At 45.7% G+C, this 27552-nt stretch overlaps 1 protein-coding gene across 1 annotated transcript in view; it reads right to left on the reverse strand.

Annotated features, from left to right (window-relative positions):
- DNAH6 (dynein axonemal heavy chain 6) overlaps positions 1 to 27552 on the reverse strand; it is a 679574-nt gene that overhangs the window by 299267 nt on the left and 352755 nt on the right. The window contains exons 43-45 of the mRNA XM_063919567.1: positions 16287 to 16433; positions 15295 to 15368; positions 6656 to 6810 (exon numbers count right to left, since the gene is read on the reverse strand). Coding sequence (XP_063775637.1) covers positions 6656 to 6810; positions 15295 to 15368; positions 16287 to 16433 — 376 coding nt within the window. The remainder of the gene's footprint in view (positions 1 to 6655; positions 6811 to 15294; positions 15369 to 16286; positions 16434 to 27552) is intronic.

The raw sequence follows: 27552 nt of genomic DNA on the forward strand, positions 1-27552 counted from the left end.
CCCGAGCCCTGGATCCCTCTCTCGCTAATAATATTAACTTGTAGCTGGGCAGTCCTGCAGCTGCACGCCCACACGCTCTGCACCATCTCTCTATCCGGACTCCTGACTGAGACCCACAGTGACCTGCGAGGAGCAGGCCCGGCGACAGGAAGGTAGTTCAAAGGGGATAAACCTATAGGGCCACTAGGACAGAGGGGCCCCATGGATTAGGGACAGAAAAACGGGGCCCCAGTGCCTTTTGGTACTTTTTTTTATAGTTGCCTGTCAGTTAACAAAAAACACCTAACAGGCTGGCCGGATGAACCTTGAGGTATGTCCCACTTTACATTGCTTTTTTAAAGGACTATGTGTAAAAAAAGGGGGAATCTGCCTGCCTAATGTGTAAAAAGGGGGACTCTGCTGCCGTAATATGTAAAACAGGGTACTCTGCCTGGCTAATGTGTAAAAAATGGGGACTTTGCCTGCTGTTATGTGTAAAAAGGGGACTCTGGCTGCCTAATGAGTAAAAAGGGGGACTCTGCCTGCCTAATGTGTAAAAAGGGGGACTCTGCCTGCCTAATGTGTTAAAAGGAGGACTCTGCCTGCCTAATGTGTAAATAGGGGGACTCTACTGCTGTAAAGAGTAAAACGGGGACTGTGATGCTGTAATGTGTAAAAAGTGGACTCTGCTGCCATAATGTGTAAAAAGGGGACTCTACCTACTGTACTTTGTCTAAGGGGACTATACCTGCCGTAATGTGTAAAAGGGGACTCTACCTGCTACAATGTGTAAAAGGGAGCTCTGCCTACCGTGATGTGTAAAAGGGGACTCTACCTGCCGTAATGTGTAAAAGGGACCTCTGCCTGCCGTAATGTGTAACAGGGAGTTTTGTCTAGTTATGGCATTGTCTTGCCTTGCGCATCTGTATCTAGCCGGTATCCTGTTATTTTGCCTTGTTTGATCTTGCCGTAGCCAGAATCATGCAAACCCTGCCTGCCTTCTTTGCACCATATTTCAGAGACTGTTTTCCATGTATTTCCATGTATAATCCATGTATTTCCTCAGGTGAAGTAACCTGCTTCAGTTCCTTTGTTCAAGCATTTTCAACATTGTCTGTAATCCTGTGTGGTTTCCCTGTCATTGTACAATTTTATTTTGATTTCATCATCCTGACATCTGTTTTCTGTTCCACTCCAGTAGTAATCCTAGTCTAGCAATTCACCTGCAGTCAGTTAAGACAGGTGAATCCTATCAGAAATCCACCAACATAACAGAGTTGAAGCTGGTTTGTATAGAGGAATGTGGTAAAATTCCTCCAAGCCGATGTTCAGGACTAATCAACAATTACCGTAAACGTTTACATGCAGTTATTGCTGTCCAAGGGGGCCATACCAGATGCTGACAGAAAAGGGTCACATACTTTTGCTACTCACAGATATGTGATATTGGATCATTTTCCTTAATTAAAAAATGGGCATGTCTCATTTGTTTTTGTCTTGTTTGTTTGATTTGGTTTTCTTATCTACTTTTAGGACTTGTGTGAAAATCTGAGGTAGTTTTAGGCCAAATTGCAGCAGAAATATAGAACATTCTGAAGGGTTCACAAACTTTCAAACACCACAGTATCCTTGTGCCTTCTAATCCTTATCTGCATTATTTAGCTGTCTTTCATTTCATCTGTCCCTCAGGCTTTCCTACACATGTTGGATAATGTATTAAATCCTATTGCACTATGCATATAGGGGGTGATTCCGAGTTGTTCGCTCGCTAGCTGTTTTTAGCAGCATTGCACACGCTAAGCCGCCGCCCTCTGGGAGTGTATCTTAGCTTAGCAGAATTGCGAACGAAAGATTAGCAGAATTGCGAATAGAAATTTCTTAGCAGTTTCTGAGTAGCTCCAGACCTACTCACAGATTGCGATCAGCTCAGCCCGTTTCGTTCCTGGTTTGACGTCACACACACACGCCCAGCGTTCGGCTAGCCACTCCCCCGTTTCTCCAGGCACTCCCGCGTTTTTCCCTGACACGCCTGCGTCTTTCCGCACACTCCCAGAAAACGGCCAGTTTCCGCCCAGAAACACCCACTTCCTGTCAATCACACTACGATCACTACAACAATGAAAATTCTTCGTTCGGACGTGAGTAAATCTACTAAGTTTTGTACTAAAATACTTACCGCATGCGCACTGCGAACCATGCGCGTGCGCATTTTTGCCTTAATCGCTCCGTTGCGAAAATCGTCAACGAGTGAACAACTCGGAATGACCCCCATAGTGTTTCATACATTTGTGAATAGTAAAAGTAAAAAAAATTTAGAATTACATAGTAGCTTTGACACTTGATGTTAACTGTTAGTCTGGAATCATGGCTAAGCATGTGTGCGTTCTATTGTACAACTGCTAGGACGTTTGATCAGTTTATATATAAATACTGCATGCAATACAGGAGGTAAAAATGTCTTTGGAATTTTCCATATAAAGGAGAGAACTCCATAAAGCTTACAGATTTCTTAATTTGGCTGCAAAGCTCCTTCCCTAGGGCCTAATTCAGACCTGATCGCTGGGCAGCAATTTTTGCTGTCCTGCGATCAGATAGTCACCGCCTACAGGGGGAGGGTATTTTGAGCTGTGCAAGATTGCAAACGCATGTGTAGCAGAGCTGCACAAACAAATCTTGTGCAGTCTCTGCGCAGCCCAGGACTTACTTAGCCGCTGCGATCAGGACTGTTTCTAGCCAATTTGGCTCCCAGCGCGAGATTTCAAAAAATGCACCCCCCATGACATAAAAAAAATGTGCCCCCCCCCCCCCAGATAAAAAACAAACAAAACAAAAACCTTGCACGCACATGCTCCTGGCAAGGGGGCGTGGCCTCATTTAATTGACATGGCCTCGTTATAATGGGTGTGGCCTCATCTGAAAAGACTACCTTACACCCCAGTTTTTGACCCTGCACCAACAGATCCCTGCCACCATAGGAAAACAAAATTTCTACCATATTAAGCCCCACACAGTAATGCCCCTTGCACTATATTATGCCACACACATTAATGCCCTTGATACATTAAATCCCCACGTTGCGGCAGGCAGAGTCCCCATTTTCTACATTACGGCAGGCAAGTGTCCCCAATTTCCACATTACGGCAGGCAAGAGTCCCCATTTTACACATTACGGCAGGCAAGAGTCGTCATTTTACACAATTATGGCAGGCAAGAGTCCCCATTTTACACAGAATGGCAGTTAGAGTCCCCATCGAGAGAGATTGAGAGAGACAGAGAGAGAGTTACTATACTTACAGAGGTGATTCCTGCTCTTCGACTCCTCTCCAGACGCTCCTCGCGCTGGCCGCCTCTCCCTCTTCGTAACTTGGCTCCCCCCCCTTCAGTACTCCGCTCGGGGGGGTGCGAAGTTTTGAGGAATGACGCGGTTGCGTCATGACGTCACGACGCAACCACGTCATTCCACGAAACCGCCCCTCAAGCGGGGTACTCGGAAATATGGAGGAGGGGGAAGCAGGGAGCCACAGTCACAGATTGCACGGCTCGCCCGCCCCAATAAACGGCCCTGGCTGTGATCACTTCAGCCTGTCCGGGACCAGATTTGACGTCAGACACCCTCCCTGAAAACGCTTGGACATGCCTGCATTTTTCCAGACACTCCCTGAAAATGGTCAGTTGACACCCACAAATGCCCTCTTCCTGTCAACCTCCTTGTGATCGCCCGTCCGATCGCTTTTTTTGCACCATCCCATCGCTATGCACCAATGCCCAGTGCAGTCGTCCGATGCGCCTGCGCTTTGCGGTGCAGCGCAGTTCGGACCTGATCGCAGGCTGTGAGAAAACGCAGCCTAGCGATCAGGTCTAAATTACCCCCTCAAAACACTGGGTGCAAGCGCCTGATGCTTTAATTCTGAGCATGCGTCTGAGACATATTGTGCATGTGCCCCAATGATCACTGAGAAGAGGTTGCAAATTATTATTATTATTATTATTATTACCAGTTATTTATATAGCGCACACATATTCCGCAGCGCTTTACAGAGAATATTTAGCCATTTACATCGGCCCCTGCCCAAGGGGAGGTAACAATCTATAGTCCCACCCACATGTACAAATCGAACTGTATGAAGATCAATGCCTCCTGGGCAGAGACAGGGGGTGGTTTTAGATGGTGGGCGTGTCCGTGGTCATGTCGGAGGAGTGTTGCTGTCAGGAACATAGGGAGGAATCCAGTTAGGTGCGAGTGTGGTCCCGTGAGGTGAATTCACATTGCAGAAGCATACTATGCTGAGTAAAATCATATTTGGCATGTCAGGAAAACACTGTAAAGTAGCATTTCGTATGCAGATACAGCCACGGTCGCACACGCAGACTATAGGCATGCTGCATATCAGAGTCTGCTTGTGCGCCTTGTTCGCTAGCAATGCGAATAAGACGCATTTCCAGGAGAAAAATGCACAGATGCCTGGCGTTAGTAAATGTGCTCAAGGCTAGGCATGACTAGAAGGGTATCCGTTCACATGGTCAACCATGTTATGGTCGACAGTCATTAGGTCGACCACTATTGGTCGACATTGACATGGTCGACATGGACACATGATCGACACATGAAAATGGTAGACACATGAAAGGTCGACATATGAAAAGGTCAACATGAGTTTTTTTACTTTTTTTGGTGTCGTTTTTTGCGTAAAGTGACTGGGAACCCCAATTAGTGCACCGCGTCCCCTCGCATGAAAAGGTCGACATGAGTTTTTTAACTTTTTTTTCTTTTGGGGAACTTTTCCATACTTTACGATCCACATGGACTACGATTGGAACGGTAAAGTGTGCCGAGCGAATCGGTAGCGGAGCGAAGGCACCATGCCCGAAGCATGGCGAGCGAAGCGAGCCATGCGAGGGGACGCGGTGCACTAATTGGGGTTCCCAGTCACTTTACGCAAAAAACGACACCCAAAAAAGTTAAAAAAACTCATGTTGACCTTTTCATATGTCGACCTTTCATGTGTCGACCATTTTCATGTGTCGACCATGTGTCCATGTCGACCATGTCAATGTCGACCAATAGTGGTCGACCTAATGACTGTCATTAGGTCGACCACTGTCGACCAATGATCGACTGTCATAACATGGTCGACCATTCATACCGGAACCGACTAGAAGGTCTGTTTAACATGACTGCAGCAACGATGAGAGAATAAACATCTGTTCATGTCATTTATGAGGTGACAAATAAATGGCCTCAAAGTACCCCAAAATCAACATTTTTCTTAAGTTTATGCACTCAAGTTTAACTAAAATATTTATTTTAATTAAAAATTTAAAGAAAAAAATTAAACCGGACTCCAATTACCCCCAAATCACAAAACCAAATTTTCTTTTGCATTTGTTATTACATTCCTTTGTAATTAAACAAAATACAAAAGCTTTTAATATTATTTTACTTTTATTTAAAAATGCACATGTCAGCCATTTGACACCTTTTAAAAGGCGCAGTATTTTCCTTATGCCTACTAACAGTCTACTAGGGGGTTATTCAGAGTTTGTAGCAGTTTTTGCGGAAATATCAAAAACTGCTACTGATAAAATCGCATGCTGGGGCCGCCCAGCATTGGGCAACGCTGCCCATCATGTGTATCACCGCCCAGCGATGCAAACGCATTTCAATTGCTATCACATCGCAGAATGTGGCAAATAGAGCACTACCCCTGAATACGCAGCCAGACTGTGTATACAGGAGCACCACTGCCATGTTTCCTGATGCAGGAGACACGTCACCCAGCCGTCTCAAAACGCCCATGACACGCCTGCGTTTCCGGTACCACTCTCCCCAATGCCACCGCCCCCGACCGCCCACTGCCTGTCAATTACTATGCGATTGCACTGTGACCAGCTGCGTGATATGCAATCGCAGCGCATGCAAAGATGGCAAAAAAATCACCTGTTTGCGATATTGAAAAATAACGTCCACCTCTGAATAACCCTCTCTGTTTGATTCTGTTAACAAAGTGGTCTCTCCACTTTTTCATGCTATCTTCCCAGTTCGCTTTTTGGACAAAATTCGCAAGAGTAGTGCGAACTGTCATTTGTAATTGAATTGTGCAAAATTTTGGGTGCACACATAAAGGTAAAGGTTGCAAATTTATAGGCAAAGCGTGGAAATTGAACGCCTTTTGCAAACTCACACCTAATGAATTTCCCCCATAGTAAGACGCAGCAGCACTGGCTATGGCGGCCATGTACCTTGGGACATTCTGTGCAAGCCTAGTGTTGCTGTAATGTTTGATGGTGCGCCAGATGTCCAGCCGATGGTGTGACTATTTGCGCACCGTTGTGATGACAGGAGGATGACTGGCGCTTAACAACACTATGCTGATAAGTACTTTGTCATTTATGATGTTCCTTTATGCTGAGATAGTCAAACCTCCTACTATTGCTCTTTTGTGGACATGCACTTTATCAATGGTCGTGTGTGTGTGTGTGTGTGTGTGTGTGTGTGTGTGTGTGTATGTGTGTGTGTTAAAAAGATGCATCGTTTTGGGTCCACACAACATTTTTTCAAGCAATACCAATATATATACAGTACGTCTTGCACAGTGATTAGGCTCTCCAGAAATATGAAGAGACTACATATTTACTGATTTCCCTGAAAGTGACTACTGAATGGATGGAACTATACCTGGAGACATGCTCTATTGCATCCTGGAAAAAAACCAACTTGACATCTTTAGCATTGGTCAGATTGTAGTCATCTAGATAGTCCTGCAATACTGATCTAATCTTCTCCATATCAATCAGGTCCTCATAAACCTTGTCAGCCTTGTCAGCTCCAACCTAAAATGAGAAACTGCATGATGAGCTGTCATATTAGCAGATAAAGAAGCTTATACACATTATATTATTGCATGACAGAAGACATTACAAGTGTGTGTGTGTGTGTGTGTGTGTGTGTGTGTGTGTGTGTGTGTGTGTGTGTGTGTGTCTGTATATAGTGAGAGGGAGAGACATTTATGCTGTTATGTCATTTTGCTTAACTAAATTGGTATGTGGATGTACTGTTAACTGTATGTACAGTGCATCTGGAAACTATTCACGGCGCTTCACTTTTTCCACATTTTGTTATGTTATAGCCTTATTCCAAAATTGAATAAATTCATTTTTTCCCTCAAAATTATACAACCAACACCCCATAATGACATGAAAAACAAAGAATTCACATGTACATAAGTATGCACAGCCTATGCTCAATACTTTGTTGATGCACCTTTGGCAGCAATTACAGCCTCAAGTCTTTTTGAATATGATGCCACAAACTTGGCACACCTATCTTTGGGCAGTTTTGCCCATTCCTCTTTGCAGCACCTTTCAAACTCCATCAGGTTGGATGGGAAGCATCGGTGCACAGCCATTTTCAGATCTCTCCAGAGATGTTCAATAGGATTCAAGTCTGGGCTCTAGCTGGGCCACTCAAGGACATTCACAGAGTTGTCCTGAAGCCACTCCTTTGATATCTTGGCTGTGTGCTTCCTGTCATTGTCCTGCTGAAAGATGAACTGTCACACCAGTCTGATGTCAAGAGCGCTCTAGAGCAGGGTTTCATCCAGGATTTCTCTGTACATTGCTGCATTCATCTATTCCTCTATCCTGACTAGTCCCCCCCGCTGAAAAACATCCCCACAGCATGATGCTGCCACCACCATGCTTCACTGTAGGGATGGTATTGGCCTGGTGATGAGCGGTGCCTGGTTTTCTCCAAACATGACACCTAGCATTCACGCCAAAGAGTTCAATCTTTGTCTCATCAGACCAGAGAATTTTGTTTCTCATAGTCTGAGAGTCCTTCAGGTGCATTTTGGTAATCTCCAGGCGGGCTGCCATGTGGTTTTTACTAAGTAGTGGCTTCTGTCTGGCCACTCTACCATACAGGCCTGATTGGTGGATTGCTTCAGAGATTGTTGTCTTTCTGGAAGGTTCTCTTCTCTCCACAGAGGAATGCTGTAGCTCTAACAGAGTGACCATTGGTTCTTGGTCACCTCCCTGACTAAGGCCCTTCTCCCCCGATTGCTCAGTTTAGATGGCCAGGCCAGCTCTAGGAAGAGTCCTGATGGTTCCGAACTTCTTCTATTTATGGATGATGGAGGCCATTGTGCTCATTGGGACCTTCAAAGCAGCAGATATTTTTCTGTACCCTTCCCCAGATTTGTGCCTCGAGAAAATCCTGTCTCAGAGGTCTACAGACAATTCCTTTGACTTCATGCTTGGTTTGTGCTCAGACATGCACTGTCAAGTGTGGGACCATACATAGACAGGTGTGTGCCTTTGCAAATCATGTTCCAATCAACTGAATTTACCACAGGTGGACTCCAATTAAGCTGTCGGAACATCTCAAGGATGATCAGTGGAAACAGGATGCACCTGAGCTCAATTTTGAGTTTCATGGCAAAGGCTGTGAATACTTATGCACATGTGATTTCTTAGTTATTTATTTTTAATAAATTAGCAAAAATCTCAAAAAAACTTGTTTCACGTTGTGATTATGGGATATTCTGTGTAGAATTTTGAGGGAAAAATGAATTTAATCCATTTTAGAATAAGGCTGTAACATAACAACATTTGGAAAAAGTGAAGCGCTGTAATTACTTTCTGGATGCACTATATATTTTCGACCAATATAGTGCATTTATTTACCATTAACACATTTTAATTATTGAAGAAAAAATAAGAATTTACTTACCGATAATTATATTTCTCGTAGTCCGTAGTGGATGCTGGGAACTCCGTAAGGACCATGGGGAATAGCGGCTCCGCAGGAGACTGGGCACATCTAAAGAAAGCTTTAGGATCACCTGGTGTGCACTGGCTCCTCCCCCTATGACCCTCCTCCAAGCCTCAGTTAGGATACTGTGCCCGGACGAGCGTACACAATAAGGAAGGATTTTGAATCCCGGGTAAGACTCATACCAGCCACACCAATCACACTGTACAACTTGTGATCTGAACCCAGTTAACAGCATGATAATAGAGGAGCCTCTAGAAAAGATGGCTCACTACAACAATAACCCGAATTTTTTGGTAACAATAATTATGTACCAGTATTGCAGACAATCCGCACTTGGGATGGGCGCCCAGCATCCACTACGGACTACGAGAAATAGAATTATCGGTAAGTAAATTCTTATTTTCTCTGACGTCCTAGTGGATGCTGGGAACTCCGTAAGGACCATGGGGATTATACCAAAGCTCCCAAACGGGCGGGAGAGTGCGGATAACTCTGCAGCACCGAATGAGAGAACTCCAGGTCCTCCTCAGCCAAGATATCAAATTTTGTAGAATTTTACAAACGTATTTGCTCCTGACCAAGTAACTGCTCGGCAAAGTTGTAAAGCCGAGACCCCTCGGGCAGCTGCCCAAGATGAGCCCACCTTCCTTGTGGAGTGGGCATTTTAAGATTTTTGGCTGTGGCAGGCCTGCCACAGAATGTGCAAGCTGAATTGTACTACAAATCCAACGAGCAATCGTCTGCTTAGAAGCAGGAGCACCCAGTTTGTTGGGTGCATACAGGATAAACAGCGAGTCAGATTTTCTGACTCCAGCCGTCCTGGAAACATGTATTTTCAGGGTCCTGACCACGTCAAGCAACTTGGAATCCTCCAAGTCCTTAGTAGCCGCAGGTACCACAATAGGTTGGTTCATGTGAAATGCAGAAACCACCTTAGGTAGAAAATTTGAGGACGAGTCCTCAATTCTGCCCTTTCAGAATGAAATATTAAGTAAGGGCTTTTATATGATAAAGCCGCCAATTCTGACACCCGCCTGGCTGAAACCAGGGCTAACTCGTCACTTCCATGTGAGATATTTTAAGTCCACAGTGGTGAGTGGTTCAAACCAATGTGACTTTAGGAAACTCAACACAACATTGAGATCCCCAAGGTGCCACTGGAGGCACAAAAGGAGACTGTATATGCAGTACCCCTTTTACAAATGTCTGAACTTCAGGCACTGAAGCCAGTTCTTTTTGGAAGAAAATCGACAGGGCCGAAATTTGAACCTTAATGGACCCTAATTTTAGGCCCATAGACAGTCCTGTTTGCAGGAAATGGAGGAAACGACCCAGTTGAAATTCCTCTGTAGGGGCCTTCTTGGCCTCACCCCACGCAACATATTTTCGCCAAATGCGGTGATAATGTTTTGCGGTTACGTCTTTCCTGGCCTTGACCAGGGTAGGGATCTTCAGGATCCGGCGTTCAACCGCCATGCCGTCAAACGCAGCCGCGGTAAGTCTTGGAACAGACAAGGCCCTTGCTGGAGCAGGTCCTTTCTTAGAGGTAGAGGCCACGGTTCGTCCGTGAGCATCTCTTGAAGTTCCGGATACCAAGTCCTTCTTGGCCAATCCGGAACCACGAGTATAGTTCTTACTCCTCTCCTTCTTATGATTCTCAGTACTTTTGGTATGAAGGGCAGAGGAGGGAACACATACACTGACTGGTACACCCACGGTGTTACCAGAGCGTCCACCGCTATTGCCTGAGGGTCCCTTGACCTGGCGCAATATCTGTCTAGTTTTTTGTTTAGACGGGACGCCATTATGTCCACCTTTTGTTTTTCCCAACGGTTTACAATCAGGTGGAAGACTTCTGGGTGAAGTCCCCACTCTCCCGGGTGAAGGTCGTGTCTGCTGAGGAAGTCTGCTTCCCAGTTGTCCACTCCCGGAATGAACACTGCTGACAGTGCTATCACATGATTTTCCGCCCAGCGAAAATCCTTGCAGCTTCTGCCATTGCCCTCCTGCTTCTCGTGCCGCCCTGTCTGTTTACGTGGGCGACTGACGTGATGTTGTCCGATTGGATCAATACCGCCTGACCCTGAAGCAGGGGTTTCGCTTGACTTAGGGCATTGTAAATGGCCCTTAGTTCCAGAATGTTTATATGAAGAGATGTCTCCAGGCTTGACCATAAGCCCTGGAAGTTCCTTCCCTGTGTGACTGCTCCCCAGCCTCGCAGGCTGGCATCCGTGGCCACCAGGACCCAGTCCCGAATGCCGAATCTGCGGCCCTCTAGAAGATGAGCACTCTGCAACCACCACAGGAGGGATACCCTTGTCCCTGGTGACAGGGTTATCCGCTGAAGCATCTGAAGATGCGACCCGGACCATTTGTCCAGAAGGTTCCACTGTGCGTGGAATCTGCCGAATGGGATTGCTTCGTAGGAAGCCACCATTTTTACCCAGAACCCTTGTGCATTGATGCACTGAGACTTGGTTCGGTTTTAGGAGGTTCCTGACTAGCTCGGATAACTCCCTGGCTTTCTCCTCCGGGAGAAGCACCTTCTTTCTGGACTATGTCCAGAATCATCCCTAGGAACAGAAGACAAGTCGTCGGAACCAGCTGCGATTTTGGAATATTGAAAATCCAATCGTGCTGCCGCAACACTACCTGATATAGTGCTACACCGATCTCCAACTGTTCCCTGGATCTTACCCTTATCAGGGAATCGTCCAAGTAAAGGATAACTAAAATTCCCTTCCTTCGAAGGAATATCATAATTTCGGTCATTACTTCAGTAAAGACCCGGGGTGCCGTGGACCATCCCTACGGCAGCGTCCGAACTGATACAGTTCTGTACCATAACCTGAAATACCCTTGGTGAGAAGGGTAAATTTTGACATGAAGGTAAGCTTCCTTGATGTCCCGCGACATCATGTAGTCCCCTTCTTCCAGGTTTGCAATCACTGCTCTGAGTGACTCAATTTTGAATTTGAACCTCTGTATGCAAGTGTTCAAAGATTTTAGATTTTAGATTTTAAAATCGGTCTCACCGAGCTGTCTGGCTTCGGTACCACAATAGTGTGGAATAATACCCCGTTCCCTGTTGCAGGAGGGGTACCTTGATTATCACCTGCTGGGAATACAGCTTGTGAATGGCTTCCAAAACTGCCTCCCTGTCAGCGGGAGACGTCGGTAAAACAGACTTTTGGAAACGGCGAGGGGAATACGTCTCGAATTCCAATTTGTACCCCTGAAATATTATCTGAAGGATCCAGGGGTCTACTTGCGAGTGAGCCCACTGCGCACTGAAATTCATTGAGAACGGGACCCCACCGTGCCTGAACTTGTAAAGCCCTAGCGTCATACTGAGGGCTTGGCAGCGGCGGAAAAGGGTTTCTGTTCCTTGGAACTGGCTGATCTCTGCAGCCATTTTCCTCTCCCTCTGTCACGAGCAGAAAAGAGGAACCCTTTTGTCCGCTTGCCAACCAGGACTGCGCCTGATAATACGGCGTCTTATTTTGAGAGGCGACCTGGGGTACATCCCCTCTTTTAAGGCAATACTTCCAAATGCCGTTTGGAATCCGCATCACCTGACCACTTTACTGGAATAATTGGACAACGCACTTATACTTGATGCCAGTCGGCAAATATTCCGCTGTGCATCCTGCATATATAGAAATGCATCTTTTAATTGCTCTATAGGCAATAATATACTGTCCTTATCTAGGATATCATATTTCCAGTCAGGGAATCCGACCACGCCAACCCAGCACTGCACATCCAGGCTGAGGCGATTGCTGGTCGCAGTATAACACCAGTATGTGTGTAAATACATTTTAGGATACGCTCCTGCTTTCTATCAGCAGGATCCTTAAGGGCGGCCATCTCAGGAGAGGGTAGAGCCCTTGTTTTTACAAGCGTGTGAGCGCTTTATCCACCCTAGGGGGTGTTTCCCAACGCACCCTAACCTCTGGCGGGAAAAGGTATACTGCCAATAACTTTTTAGAAAATATCAATTGTTATCGGGGGGGAAACCCACGCATCATCACACACCTCATTTTATTTCTCAGATTCAGGAAAACTACAGGAAGTTTTTCCTCACCAAACATAATACCCCTTTTTTTGGTGGTATTCATATTATCAGAAAAGTGTAAACTTTTTCCATTGCCTCAATCATGCAATGTGTGGCCCTATTGGAAATCACGGTTGTCTCTTCACCGTCGACACAGGAGTCAGTACCCCTGTCGGCGTCTGTATCTGAGGTAACGGGCGCTTTAGGGCCCCTGTATGAGACGTCTGGACATGCACAAGCTGAGTAGCCGGCTGTCTCATGTCAACCACTGTCTTTTATACAAAGCTGACACTGTCACGCAATTTCAACAGTACATCCACTCAGGTGTCGACCCCCTAGGGGGTGACAACACAATTTCAGACACTCTACTCCGTCTCCTCATCATTTTTCTCCTCATACATGTCGACACCAACGTACCGACACACAGCACACACACAGGGAATGCTCTGATAGAGGACAGGACCCCACTAGCCCTTTGGGGAGACAGAGGGAGAGTTTGCCAGCACACACCAGAGCGCTATATATATACAGGGATAACCTTATATAAGTGTTTTTCCCTTTATAGCTGCTGTATTGTTATATACTGCGCCTAATTTGTGCCCCCCTCTCTTTTTTAACCCCTTTCTGTAGTGTAGTGACTGCAGGGGAGAGCCAGGGAGCTTCCCTCCAACTGAGCTGTGAGGGAAAATGGCGCCAGTGTGCTGAGGAGATAGGCTCCGCCCCTTTCTCGGCGTCCTTATCATCCTTTTTCTGTATGTTTTGGCAGGGGTTAAATGCATCCATATAGCCCAGGAGTTATATGTGATGCATTTATTTTAGCCATATAAGGTTTTTTTTATCGATTTATTGCGTCTCAGGGCGCTGCCCCCCCCAGCGCCCTGCACCATCAGTGACCGGAGTGTGAAGTGTGCTGAGAGCAATGGTGCACAGCTGCGGTGCTGTGCGCTACCTTATCTGAAGACAGGATCGTCTTCTGCCGCCGATTTTTCCGGACCTCTTCGCTCTTCTGGCTCTGTAAGGGGGACGGCGGCGCGGCTCCGGTGACCCATCCAGGCTGAACCTGTGATCGTCCCTCTGGAGCTAATGTCCAGTAGCCTAAGAAGCCCAATCCACTCTGCACGCAGGTGAGTTCGCTTCTTCTCCCCTTAGTCCCTCGATGCAGTGAGCCTGTTGCCAGCAGGTCTCACTGAAAATAATAAACCTAAACTAAAACTTTCACAAAGAGCTCAGGAGAGCCCCTAGTGTACACCCTTCTCGTCGGGCACAGAAATCTAACTGAGGCTTGGAGGAGGGTCATAGGGGGAGGAGCCAGTGCACACCAGGTGATCCTAAAGCTTTCTTTAGATGTGCCCAGTCTCCTGCGGAGCCGCTATTCCCCATGGTCCTTACGGAGTTCCCAGCATCCACTAGGACGTCAGAGAAAAAAATCAATAAATAAAATATTATGTGTGAGAGTATTTCATCCAGGCATTTCTTAACATGGTGTGCTCTATTTGACACGGTTTTAATCCCAGGAAAGGTAATTTCCTGTTATACAGTATCTGACAACATTGCTGGGAAATTCCAGTTGAGCTAGACATATATGATTAATAGCTTGCCATAGCTGACATTTTTGTGATTGTGTGCAAGCCATGAGATCCAAAGGCTTGTCATGCTGTTACTGTGGGGGCTGTCTCAGCACGTGGAAGTATGGATGGTGTAATGGTTAGCATTACTGCCTTATGTAGCATTATATGTGGTCATGGGTTCGAGTCTCCTCACGGCCCTAACTGTGTGGAGTTTGTATATTCTCCCCATACTTGCGTAGATTTCCTCTCACAATCCAAAAATATACTGGTATGTTAATTGGATCCCTGAAGAAATAAAAAATAAAAGGAACCCTAGTGTGTAAGTGTGTGCATGTACATGTGTTTAGGACAGACTAGGTGGACCAAGCGGTTCTTATCTGCTGTCAAATTCTACGTTACTGTATCTTAAGGCCCGTACGCACTGGTCGATGTATCGGCCGTTCTCTTGAACGGCCGATACATCGCGGGACCGTCGGCCAGTGTGTACGGGCGATACGTCTGTGAACTCCGTCGTTCACAGACGTATCGCGTCGGCCGCGCAGCACAGCCGACAGCCAATATATCTAACGATATATTGGCGCGTCGCTGTGTGTGTACGGGGCGGTCGTCCGACCGCCCGTACACACGCTGCGGCGGCCGGCGGTGATTGACAGGTGAACTGGGCGGGCGCGAGCGCCCGCCCGCCCAGTTCATGACGTCAGTCCCCCGACGGATCGGGCTGTGTGTATGCACAGCACACTGCCCGATCCGTACATAGATATATCTGCAGATCAATTGATCTGCAGATATATCTAATAGTGTGTACCCACCTTTAGGAACAATCTGGCATGGATGTTTTCTTGCAACACACCTACTGTGTATGTCGCTGGTAAATGTATGGGGTCACTACAATAGTGAGAGCAAAATGTTTTTACCTTAATGAAATCGCCAAAAATAATTGGCTTTGTAACAAAGTATCCTGGATCAATCTGAACACCAAAATGTTTACCTGCAGATAATACAAAGTGAATAAATATGATGAGTAATAAAATCGAGGAAGAAAGATAACTAAGTAATAGATTTACAGGTGGATAATTGGACAAATGTCTGCAGATATGATAACTATAATACTTCTGATCTGTGGAATAAAGTTTTAAAGTTACAGCCTCCCCTGTACTTAGCAGTAAAATCGGATTATTATTTTTTTACTCAAGGCACACCGTAATAATATCCATACGCCTGAGTACGAGCAGGTAGATCCAGTTGTAGGGTGCTAATGCCAAATAATCAAACTGTGTTTAATTTTGCCACACAAATATTCAACAGACATTTGGGCCAAGCAGTGGGCCAAATTAGTGGAGACGGCCAATGACTGCACATACTATCAGATCACAGTCATCATCTATGTTCTGCTAGTCCTGATGGATCTCTGCCGCACAATTTGAGCCAGCACACATACATGGGAAACATAACTGGGTGCTACCATGGCAGTGTTAAGGGGCCCATACATCTAGGATGGTTTGTCCCAATTCCCCATTCTGCTGAGGCTGTTAAAGTTCCCTGACTCTTCAGCTCTGACCAAAAAATTCATTTTTTCCTCCATTCCCTGATGGAGAGCCGATCATTATTGTCGGTGGATTGGATTGGTGTTGAGGAATCACCCCACTGATGTATGACGTGCTTTAGAGGTCATCCCTAATAGGTCCCAGAACACTGGCTCAATTTAGTTGTTTGGCAAATTGCCTTAGTGTATGGAAGTACTTTATACTGTAATTTCAATTTTTCAGCGTCTAGAGCTAATGCATTGCCAACAAAAACATAAGATTACTATTATCTTATAAAGGAGATTTGATATTTGTAAAATGGTAGACTTGCATACATCATGTGACTACTTATGGTACACTGGTCATGTGGAAGTATAACTCACTGGCCATCTCGGACAGCATTGCATGAAAATACTGCTTGTCTTCACTGCTGATAAGGCGATCATGAAAAACTCTTTGACATTCATGACAAAACAGTCTGAAAATCTGATTCTGATCTCGTACAGATCCCGGATCACACTGAAGTATACCTGTAGAATATAGATGGGGATGTTAGCTAATTATACTGTATCTATGCAGTCATTTTAATGCAAAAACCTTAGGAAAAATATGAAAAAAACGTAGATAAACGTCAATTACCTAAACAGCCAAAAATACTGCCGAAAGAAAAATGTATGTTTAGTGATTTAATAGGGAAACACATAGAAAGGACTTAATTGTGTGATCTGTGCAGCTGTGATTCTGGTATAGTAACATAAACACTAATCTTTAAAAAAAAAAAAAAAATGTTAACAGCTACTGCAGGATTTAAGACACAGTAAAATATATTTGTAGCTTGGAGACAAACATCCAATCCATTTTAATGATTCTCTGTATAAATCAAGCACCACTGACTCATAATGTAATGTAAGCTGAATATACTAACTACAGACTTCATATGTAAATGTTATTAATGGGGATGGAAGTAAGTGGTAATGTAGAACCGATTCTTTGAAACTTTAGGCAAGCAATTGTTTTAAAGTGTCTGCCTTCGGTATTCTAACTTTAAAGTGATACAAGCTTGCAGCTGTGCACACAAAATACGGCAAAAGTTTACAGTCATATTTACAATTATGTTGAACATACTGTATAAACTTTTTTTTATAAATTGCAGGTTCATATTCAATTGACACCAGTAAACTCTGCATGAATGTGACAGTGACTCTCGTTACTATAGTACTATAGACCGTGATCCTTCTGTAGCAGGGTACCCAGAGCCAACCAGCACTGGGAACATGAAACTACACCAAGCACTGTCTTCTGAAGAGGAACCACAGAGTAAAGGCCAGCTAACCTAGTCACACCAGGAGATCCAGTCTTCGTTTCAGGAGAAGGCAGCAGCAATTGCTGTCTCTGCTGTGAAGAGCTGGAATCTCTAAAAAAAAATCAAGCTCAGCCAATCAGTGTGCAGCTTCGCAAAATTGACCAACAAGGCAACCACGGCTCTTGGTGTGTCATCTAATATGAGCAAGCCACAGCAAAGGAATCACAGTGCACTGCATCATAGCTCCACCCCCTCATTCCAGATTTTATTAGCCATTACAAGTGGAGTAGTCGGTACACAGCCTGAGAGTGAAGCCCTTTCCGAAGAAAGAAGATAGAAAACAGAAAAGATCTGCCAGATGGAAGAAAAGAAGAGAGTCACTAGGGTCAAGAACAGAAGACCTCATGCAAAGAAGAAAAAGTGCAGCTGGCTAGGACAGTTCAGCAGCAGAAGGTCCAAGAACGAGAGACAATGTGGAAGCCGTGGTGTCAGCTCTTGCAAATTAATTCATTCTAGCCCTCCGCTGCCCAGGTGAAAACGGTGTCTTTCATGCTGTTAAGGCTCAGCAGTGGAGTAACGCTGACCCTTGTGAAGAAGGGCTGGCACAGTGGAGGTATTTATGCCACTGGGTGGCCCCTTTGTGCCCGCCAAGGCTGACTGATGTTAGTCCCCTGTAGGGCACCCTTTAGGCACTAAACCTCCAGGGCACTGCCACTTTTAATAACCAGGCATTAGTCCAGAAGCACCAGTAAATTCAGGCACAAAGCCCATAGACAGTATTAACCTTTATATGGCACCACAAGAGATCCGCAGCACCCAATTACAGAGTACATAAACAAATGAACCAAACAAGAACAGTGACTTATAGTTCAAGACAATATAGGACAAGTACAGGGTATATAAACATACTGTAGTTGCATCAGCAGATGACACTGATATACAGTGCATCCGGAAAGTATTCACAGCGCTTCACTTTTTCCACATTTTGTTACAGCCTTATTCCAAAATTGAATAAATTTAATTTTTCCCTCAAAATTCTACACACAATACCCCATAATTACGTTTGCAAATTTATTAAAAATAAAAAACTAATAAATCACATGTACATAAGTATTCACAGCCTTTGCTCAATACTTTGTTGTTGCACCTTTGGCAGCAATTACAGCCTCAAATCTTTTTAAATATGATGCCACAAGCTTGGCACACCTATCTTTGGGCAGTTTCGCCCGTTCCTCTTTGCAGCACCTCTCAAGCTCCATCAGGTTGGATGGGAAGCGTCTGTGCACAGCCATTTTCAGATCTCTCCAGGGATGTTCAATCGGATTCAAGTCTGGGCTCTGGCTGGGCCACTCAAGGACATTCACAGAGTTGTCCTGAAGACACTCCTTTGATATCTTGGCTGTGTGCTTAGGGTTGTTGTCCTGCTGAAAGATGAACCGTTGCCCCAGTCTGAGGTCAACAGCACTCTGGAGCAGGTTTTCGTCCAAGATATCTCTGTACATTGCTGCATTCATCTTTCCCTCTATCCTGACTAGTCTCCCAGTTCCTGCAGCTGAAAAACATCCCCACAGCATGATGCTGCCACCACTATGCTTAACTGTAGGGATGGTATTGGCCTGGTGATGAGCGGTGCCTGGTATCCTCCAAATATGATGCCTGGCATTCACGTCAAAGAGTTCAATCTTTGTCTCATCAGACCAGAGAATTTTGTTTCTCATGGTCTGGGAGTCCTTCAGGTGCATTTTGGCAAACTCCAGTCAGGCTGCCATGTGCTTTTTACTAAGGAGTAGCTTCCATCTATCCACTTTACCATACAGGCCTGATTGGTGGATTGCTGCAGAGATGGTTGTCCTTCTGGAAGATTCTCCTCTCTCCACAGAGGAATGCTGTAGCTCTGACAGAGTGACCATTGGTTCTTGGTCACCTCCATGACTTCTCCCTTCTCTCCCGATCGCTCAGTTTAGACGGCCGGCTAGCTCTAGGAAGAGTCCTGGTGGTTCCAAACTTCTTCCATTTACGGATGATGGAGTTCACTGTGCTCATTGGGACCTTCAAAGCAGCAAATATTTTTCAGTACCCTTCCCCAGATTTGTGCACGAGACAATCCTGTCTCGGAAGTCTACAGACAATTCCTTTGACTTCATGCTTGGTTTGTGCTCAGACATGCACTGTCAAGTGTGGGACCTTATATAGACAGGTGTGTGCCTTTCCAAATCATGTCCAATCAACTGAATTTACCACAGGTGGACTCCATTTAAGCTGCAGGAACATCTGAAGGATGATCAGTGGAAACAGGATGCACCTGAGCTCAATTTTGTGGCTGTGAATACTTATGTACATGTGATTTCTTAGTTTTTAATTTTTAATAAATTTGCAAAAATCTTAAAAAAACTTGTAACACGTTGTCATTATGCGGTATTGTGTGTAGAATTGTGAGGGAAAACATGAACTTATTCCATTTTGGAATAAGGTTGTAAGCAGCAGGGATTCCTTTTTGGACTTATCCAGTGGCAGCACCAGCGGTATCCAGAGGGACTTTCTTTCTATGGTTTCCGGAGCCCTAGAGGGACCTTCTTTTGACCTTAAACATCTAGTGTCATTTTGGATCGTATGGTGTTCCATGGGGAGATTATCCAATATTGGTGATATGCCTACTTTGTTTTTATCTATGTGAGTGCATTTTGTTATTAAATACGTGTTTTTAAAAAAACAGTATTGCACTATATATATTCATTTAAAGTTTTAGTTCTAAAGAAGACGACTCAAAGATTGAAGATATATGCCATATGAGGATGATATGCAAATAATCTATTTGCTCAATTGTGAGTGGGACCAATAAAAATCCATTATTTGCTCATTCTGTCTATTGTACTGCACCATTATGTGTTCTCCTTCTGAATTTCAGACACTGGAGGCCTAAAGATACGATCATATTTATGTAAATGGTTGTATATTTATATGCATATCCTGAATGGTAGCGCCGTGTGATATCATTTTCCAATTTATGTATGTGTTTTGGGCTCTTTGGTGAAGGCTCTGTATTGACATCACTGGCAGTCACTGTTCTATTGTAAGCGCAAGTTGAGATCACCTGTTTTTATAACAAAATGTGTAAAAATTGAAGTGCTGTGAAAACTTTCCAGATGCACTGTAAGTATCAGGGTGGCAGAAAACCGAGGGATTTGATGCTGTTGAAGGGAGTACGGAGTAGAAGATAGTTTAAGTAAAAAGGAAAATCACATAAGGGAAGAGGGCCCTGCTCATGAGAACTTACATTCTAAAGGGAAGGGGCAGCCAGACTGGGGTGACCCAGATGGGGTAGACAGTGAGCGTGGGACAGAAGGCTTAGGATGAGAGTCAACTGGGTTTGGTGAAGAAGTGGGTCTTGTAAGCCTGTTTAAGGTTTGTAGAGAGATGGAGAGTCTGAGGGGGAGAAGTAGAAAATTCCAGAGAAAGAGAGCAGCACATGCTAAATCTTGGAGGTAGAAGTGGAAGGACGTAATCACTGTAGGCAGGAGAGTTGGCGTGCATGGGCGGAGCGAAGAGGATGGGGGGGGGTAGAGGGGGATAAGGTTAGATATGTAATTGGGAGAATAGTTGGTGAGGGCTTTGTAAGTGAGAGTGAGAAGCTTGAATTAGATTCTGAAGGGGAAGGTAAGCCAGTGAAGGGCTTGCAAGAGAGGGGAGGTGGATGTAGTACGTTTGGTGAGGAAAATGAGCCGGGCAGCAGCATTGAGGATAGATTGGAGTGGAGAGAGGTGTTTGTCAGGGATGACAGATAGGAGAAGATTAGAGTAGTCCAGGCTGGAGATGACCAGTGAGTCGATAAGGGTCTTAGTGGCATACTGGGTCAGAAAGGGCCTGATTCTGGAAATATTTTTTAGATTAAAATGGCAGGTTTGTGAGAGGTGCTGCATGTGTGGCTTAAAGGAGAGGGAGGAGTCAAGGATTACTCCAAGACAGTGCACTTGGGGGCTAGAGGAGACAGTAGTGTCATCAATAGATTATTAAATTGTGGTAGGTGAAGTTGTGCAGGAGGGTAGTATGATAATCAGCTCAGTTTTAGACATGTTAAGTTTAAGAAAGTGCTGGGACATCTAAGAAGGGATAAAAGAGAGACAGTTGGATATACAAGTGACGAGAGTGGAGGAGACGACAGGGGAGGAAGTGTCAAGAGAGTTAATGAGCTGACCTAAAGAGAACATATAGAGAGAGCAAAGGAGAGGACCAAGAACCGGATGGGGGACAGCTACAGTTAGTGGAAGTGGAGGAGAGTGGAGGTGGTGTCATGAGAGGAGACAGAAAAGGAATGGTCAGAAAGGTAGGATGATAGCTAGGACAGGGCAGTAATATGCAGACCAAGGCAGTGAAGGATTTGCAGAAGGAGACAGTGGTCCACAGTGTCAAAAGCAGCAGAGACATCAACTGAATAAAAAGAGAGTAGTGGACCTTGGATTTAGCAGAATGGACGTGATTGCACACTTTCGTGAGGGCAGTTTAAGTGGAGTGAAGAGGAGAGGATGGAAGCAGAGACTAGAATGGGTTAAGCAGTGTGTGGGAAGAAAAAATAAGATTTTACTCACCGGTAAATCTATTTCTCGTAGTCCGTAGTGGATGCTGGGGACTCCGTAAGGACCATGGGGAATAGACGGGCTCCGCAGGAGACTGGGCACTCTAAGAAAGATTTAGTACTACTGGTGTGGACTGGCTCCTCCCTCTATGCCCCTCCTCCAGACCTCAGTTAAGGAAACTGTGCCCGGAAGAGCTGACATTACAAGGAAAGGATTTTGGAATCCAGGGTAAGACTCATACCAGCCACACCAATCACACCGTATAACTTGTGATAACATACCCAGTCAACAGTATGAACAACAACAGAGCATCAGACAAACCTGATGCAACCATAACATAACCCTTATTTAAGCAATAACTATATACAAGTATTGCAGAAGAAGTCCGCACTTGGGACGGGCGCCCAGCATCCACTACGGACTACGAGAAATAGATTTACCAGTGAGTAAAATCTTATTTTCTCTAACGTCCTAGTGGATGCTGGGGACTCCGTAAGTACCATGGGGATTATACCAAAGCTCCCAAACGGGCGGGAGAGTGCGGATGACTCTGCAGCACCGAATGAGCAAACACAAGGTCCTCTTCAGCCAGGGTATCAAACTTGTAGAACTTTGCAAAAGTGTTTGAACCCGACCAAGTAGCTGCTCGGCAAAGCTGTAATGCCAATACCCCTCGGGCAGCCGCCCAAGAAGAGCCCACCTTCCTAGTGGAATGGGCCTTAACTGATTTTGGCAGCGGCAATCCAGCCGCAGAATGAGCCTGCTGAATCGTGTTACAGATCCAGCGAGCAATAGTTTGCTTTGAAGCAAGAGCACCCAATCTTGTTGGATGCATACAGGATACACAGCGAGTCAGATTTCCTGACTCCAGCCGTTCCGGCTACATAATCTTCAAAGCCCTGACTACATCTAGTAACTGGGAATCCTCCAAGTCACGAGTAGCCGCAGGCACCACAATAGGTTGGTTCAAATGAAAAGATGACACCACCTTTGGCAGAAATTGCGGACGAGTCCGTAATTCTGCCCTGTCCATATGGAAAACCAGATAGGGGCTTTTACATGACAAAGCCGCCAATTCTTGACCACTTTCCACGTGAGATATTTTAACTTCACGGTCTTAAGCGGCTCAAACCAGTGAGATTTCAGGAAACTCAACACCACGTTAAGATCCCCAGGTGCCACTGGTGGCACATAAAAGGGGCTGAATATGCAGCACTCCCTTTACAAACGTCTGAACATCAGGTAGAGAAGCTAGTTTTTGTATGAAAGAAAATGGATAGGGCCGAAATCTGGACCTTAATGGACCCCAATTCTAGGCCCAAAATCACTCCCGACTGTAGGAAGTGAAGGAAACAGCCCAGCTGGAATTCCTCTGTAGAGGCATTCCTGGCCTCACACCCAGCAACATATTTTCGCCGTATACGGTGATAATGTTTAGCCGTCACGTCCTTCCTAGCCTTTATCAGCGCAGGAATAACCTCATCCGGAATCCCTTTTTTTTTTTTTTACTAGGATCCAGCGTCCAACCGCCATGCCGTCAAACGCAGCTGCGGTAAGTGTTGGAACATACAAGGTCCCTGCTGCAACAGATCCTGCCCTAGAGGCAGAGGCCCTGGGTCCTCTGTGAGCATTTTTTGCAGCTCTGGATACCAAGTCCTTCTTGGCCAATCCGGAACAATGAATATTGTTCTCACTCCTCTTTTCCTTATGATTCTCAGCACCTTGGGTAAGAGAGGAAAAGGAGGAAACACATAAACCGACTGGAACATCCACGGTGTCACCAGTGCGTCTACAGCTATCGCCTGAGAGTCTCTTGACCTGGCGCAATACCTCTGTAGCTTTTGTTGAGGCGGGATGCCATCATGTCCCCCTGTGGCAGTTCCCACCGACCTACAATCTGCGCGAAGACTTCTTGATGAAGTCCCCACTCTCCCGGGTGGAGGTCGTGCCTGCTGAGGAAGTCTGCTTCCCAGTTGTCCACTCCCGGAATGAACACTGCTGACAGTGCGCTTACGTGATTCTCCACCCAGCAAAGAATTCGGGTGGTTTCTACCATCGCCACCCTGCTCCTTGTGCCGTCTTGGCGGTTTACATGAGCCACTGCGGTGATATTGTCTGACTGAATCAGAACCGGTTGGTCGCGAAGCAGGGTCTCCGCTTGACTTAGGGCGTTGTATATGGCCCTTAGTAACAGGATAATGATGTGAAGGCAAGTCTCCTGCCTTGACCACAGCCCCTGGAAATTTCTTCCCTGTGTGACTGCGCCCCACCCTCGGAGGCTTGCATCCGTGGTCACCAGGACCCAGTCCTGAATGCCGAATGTGCGACCTTCGAGGAGGTGAGCACTCTGCAGCCACCACAGGAGAGACACCCTGGCTCTGGGGGATAGGGTGATTAACCGATGCATCTTGAAGATGTGATCCGGACCACTTGTCCAGTAAGTCCCATTGGAAGGTTCTCGTAAGGAACCTGCCGAAGGGAATGGCCTCGTATGATGCCACCATCCTTCCCAGGACTCGAGTGCAGTGATGTACTGACACCTGTTTTGGTTTTAATAGATTCCTGACCAGTGTCACGAGCTCCTGAGCTCTCTCTATAGGGAGATAAACCCTTTTCTGGTCTGTGTCTAGGATCATGCCTAGGAGAGGCAGATGAGCTGTAAGAACCAACTGCGACTTTGGAATATATAGAATCCAGCCGTGTTGCCGTTACACTTCCAGAGAAAGTGATACGCTGTTCAGCAACTGCTCTCTTGATCTTGCTTTTACGAGGAGATCGTCCAAGTACGTGATAATAGTGACACCTTGCTTCCGCAGGAGCACCATCATTTCCGCCATTACCGTGGTGAATATTCTCAAGGCCGTGGAGAGACCAAACGGCAACGTCTGAAATTGGTAATGACAATCCCGTACCGCAATTCTGAGGTACGCCTGATGAGGTGGATAAATGGGGACATGAAGGTATGCATCCTTTATGTCCCGAGTCACCATAAAATCTCCCCCTTTCAGGCTTGCAATGACCGCTCTTAGCGATTCCATCTTGAACTTGAACCCTTTCAGGTATATGTTCAGGGATTTTAAATTCAATATGGGTCCGACCGAACCGTCTGGTTTCGGGACTACAACATGGTCGAATAATAACCCCCTCCTTGTTGAAGGAGGGGAACCTTGACCGCCACCTGGTGAAGATACAATTTGTGAATTGCAGTTAACACTGTTTCCCTCTTGTGGGGGGAAGGTGGCAGGGCCGTCGGTGAGGGGGCATCTTCTCAAAGTCCAGCTTGTATCCCTGAGACACAATATCTATTGCCCAGGGATCTAACAGGGAGTGAACCCACTGGTGGCTGAACTTACGAAGGCGTGCCCCCACCGGGCCCAGCTCCGCCTGTGGAGCCCCAGCGACATGCAGTGGATTTTTGTAGAGGCCGGGGAGGACTTCTGTTCCTGGGAACTAGCTGTGTTGTGCAGCTTCTTTCCTCTGCCCCCGCCTCTGGCAAGAAAGGACGCACCTCTGACTTTCTTGTTTCTTTATTTGAAAGGCTGCATTTGATAATGTCGTGCTTTCCTAGGCTGTGCAGGAATATAAGGCAAAATATCAGAATTACCAGCTATAGCTGTGGAGACCAGGTCCGAGAACCCTTCTCCACACAATCCTCAGCCTTCCATATGCCTCTTAAGTCGGCATCATCTGTCCATTGCATATTCTACAGGACACGTCAAGCAGAAATCGACATAGCTTTGACTCTAGGACCCAGTATACTCATGTCTCTTTGGGCATGTTTTAAATATACATATCTCTTAAGACAGCACCTTTAATATATATATATCTCTCTATATATATACATATATATATCTATATGCTTACTAGGGTCTCAATCTCTGCTGATAAGGTACCTGTCCACGCTGCCACAGTGCTATAAACCCATGCCGACGCAATCGCCGGTCTGAGTAGTGTACCAGAATGTGCACGCTATCTGCAGGATCCCTGAGAATAGCTAGTGCTACCTTCTGGGCAAACGTGACACCCTAGGGGAAGATTCCCATCACATCCTGGCCCTAGTGGGGAAAGGATACTGCCTGAGAATTCTTTGTGGGAAGCTGCAGTCTCTTGTCTGGAGATTCCCGCTCTTTTTCCTCATGAGAGGAGGGAAATTTACCTCAGCTTTCTTCCCCTTAACATGTGTACCCTTGTGTCAGGGACAGATGAGTCATCAGTGATATGCAAATCATCTTTTATTACAATAATCATATATTGAATACTTTTCTGCCATTTTGGCTGTAACTTTGCATTATCGTAGTCGACACTGGAGTCAAACTCTGTGACGATATCAGTGTTTATTATTTTGGATAGTGAGCATTGTGAGACTCTGAAGGTCTCTGTGACATAGGGACAGACATGGGTAGATTTCCTGTCTGTTCTCTAATCTTTTGTGCAACAAATTCACCTTAGCACTTACACATATCCAAACAGGTGTCGGCGTTGTCGACGGAGACACCCTCTCACACACATATTTGCTCTATCTCCTCCTTAGGGGAGCCTTTTACCTCAGACATGTCGACACACACGTACCGACACACCACACACACAGGGGATGCTCTATTTGAAGACAGTTCCCCCACAAGGCCCTTTGGAGAGACAGAGAGAGAGTATGCCAGCACACACCCCAGCGCTATATGACCCAGGAATCACACAGTAACTTAGTGTTAACCCAGTAGCTGCTGTATATATTGTTTTTACGCCAAATTTATGTGCCCCCCCTCTCTTTTCCACCCTCTCTATGTGCAGGGGAGAGCCTGGGGAGCTTCCTCTCAGCGGAGCTGTGGAGAGAAAATGGCGCTGGTGAGTGCTGAGGAAGAAGGCCCCGCCCCCTCAGCGGCGGGCTTCTGTCCCGCGATTTTGTGTAAAATTAATGGCGGGGGCTTGAAGGGTTAAATATGTTATATGAACTGTTATGGGCTTGAATAGATACGTACCACTTTGTACAGGGTACCTTTATCTGTTCATACAATTCAAGGCCTGTCTGTGCCTCCTCTTTAGGGAGAGTTACATTCCAGACCAAAACTGTTATCTTTATTTCTGTTTGTGTTTCTAACTCTCTTAGAGGTTTTTGTATTCTGCCTAGTAACTACTAACGAGCCAATAAGAGTGTAACACATGTCAGTTACACCCATGTACGTTGCCTTTATAAACCTTTGTTAACCATATAATAAAGCAGAGTGACTCTTAACCCTCAACTGTGTGTTGTCTGTATGGGGTTAGGAGCTGCTTTCACTGGTACCAGAGATGATTACATCGAGGAGGCACAAAAAGGGTTAAATCCCTTCAGCTGGGGGCTAGGTCCGGGATCTAGGTGATCGTCCCCTGCCCGGTAAGATAGAGAATTTTATTGTCTGTCTTTTCCGTTCAGGGATTGCGATTACTACTAGATCTGAACTCATTCCGTGTTCCGGGAACACGTGACCAAAAATACAATCCAAGTCCGGGACTTGGCAGAAAAGAAACTTGTTTTCTTAAAGGCGCCGGGCGCCACATAAAGGTATCAGGGATACCAATCTTTAAAGGCAAAGGTATCAGGGATACCAATAGCAGGACCAGGGGTCCACGAAATCTTTAAAAGGCACAGGTATCCGGGATACCATAGATGGACCAGAAATCCAAATAACAACGCCTCCTCGATTTGATCACCTAAATGTTTGTATGTTTGTCTTATAAGTACTTATATTGTAATTTTTTCTATTAAGGACACTCAGTGAACGGTTGGTAAGTGCACGGGCG

The sequence above is a fragment of the Pseudophryne corroboree genome, chromosome 1 (assembly GCF_028390025.1).
Source record: "Pseudophryne corroboree isolate aPseCor3 chromosome 1, aPseCor3.hap2, whole genome shotgun sequence".
In the NCBI taxonomy this organism is placed as follows: domain Eukaryota; kingdom Metazoa; phylum Chordata; class Amphibia; order Anura; family Myobatrachidae; genus Pseudophryne; species Pseudophryne corroboree.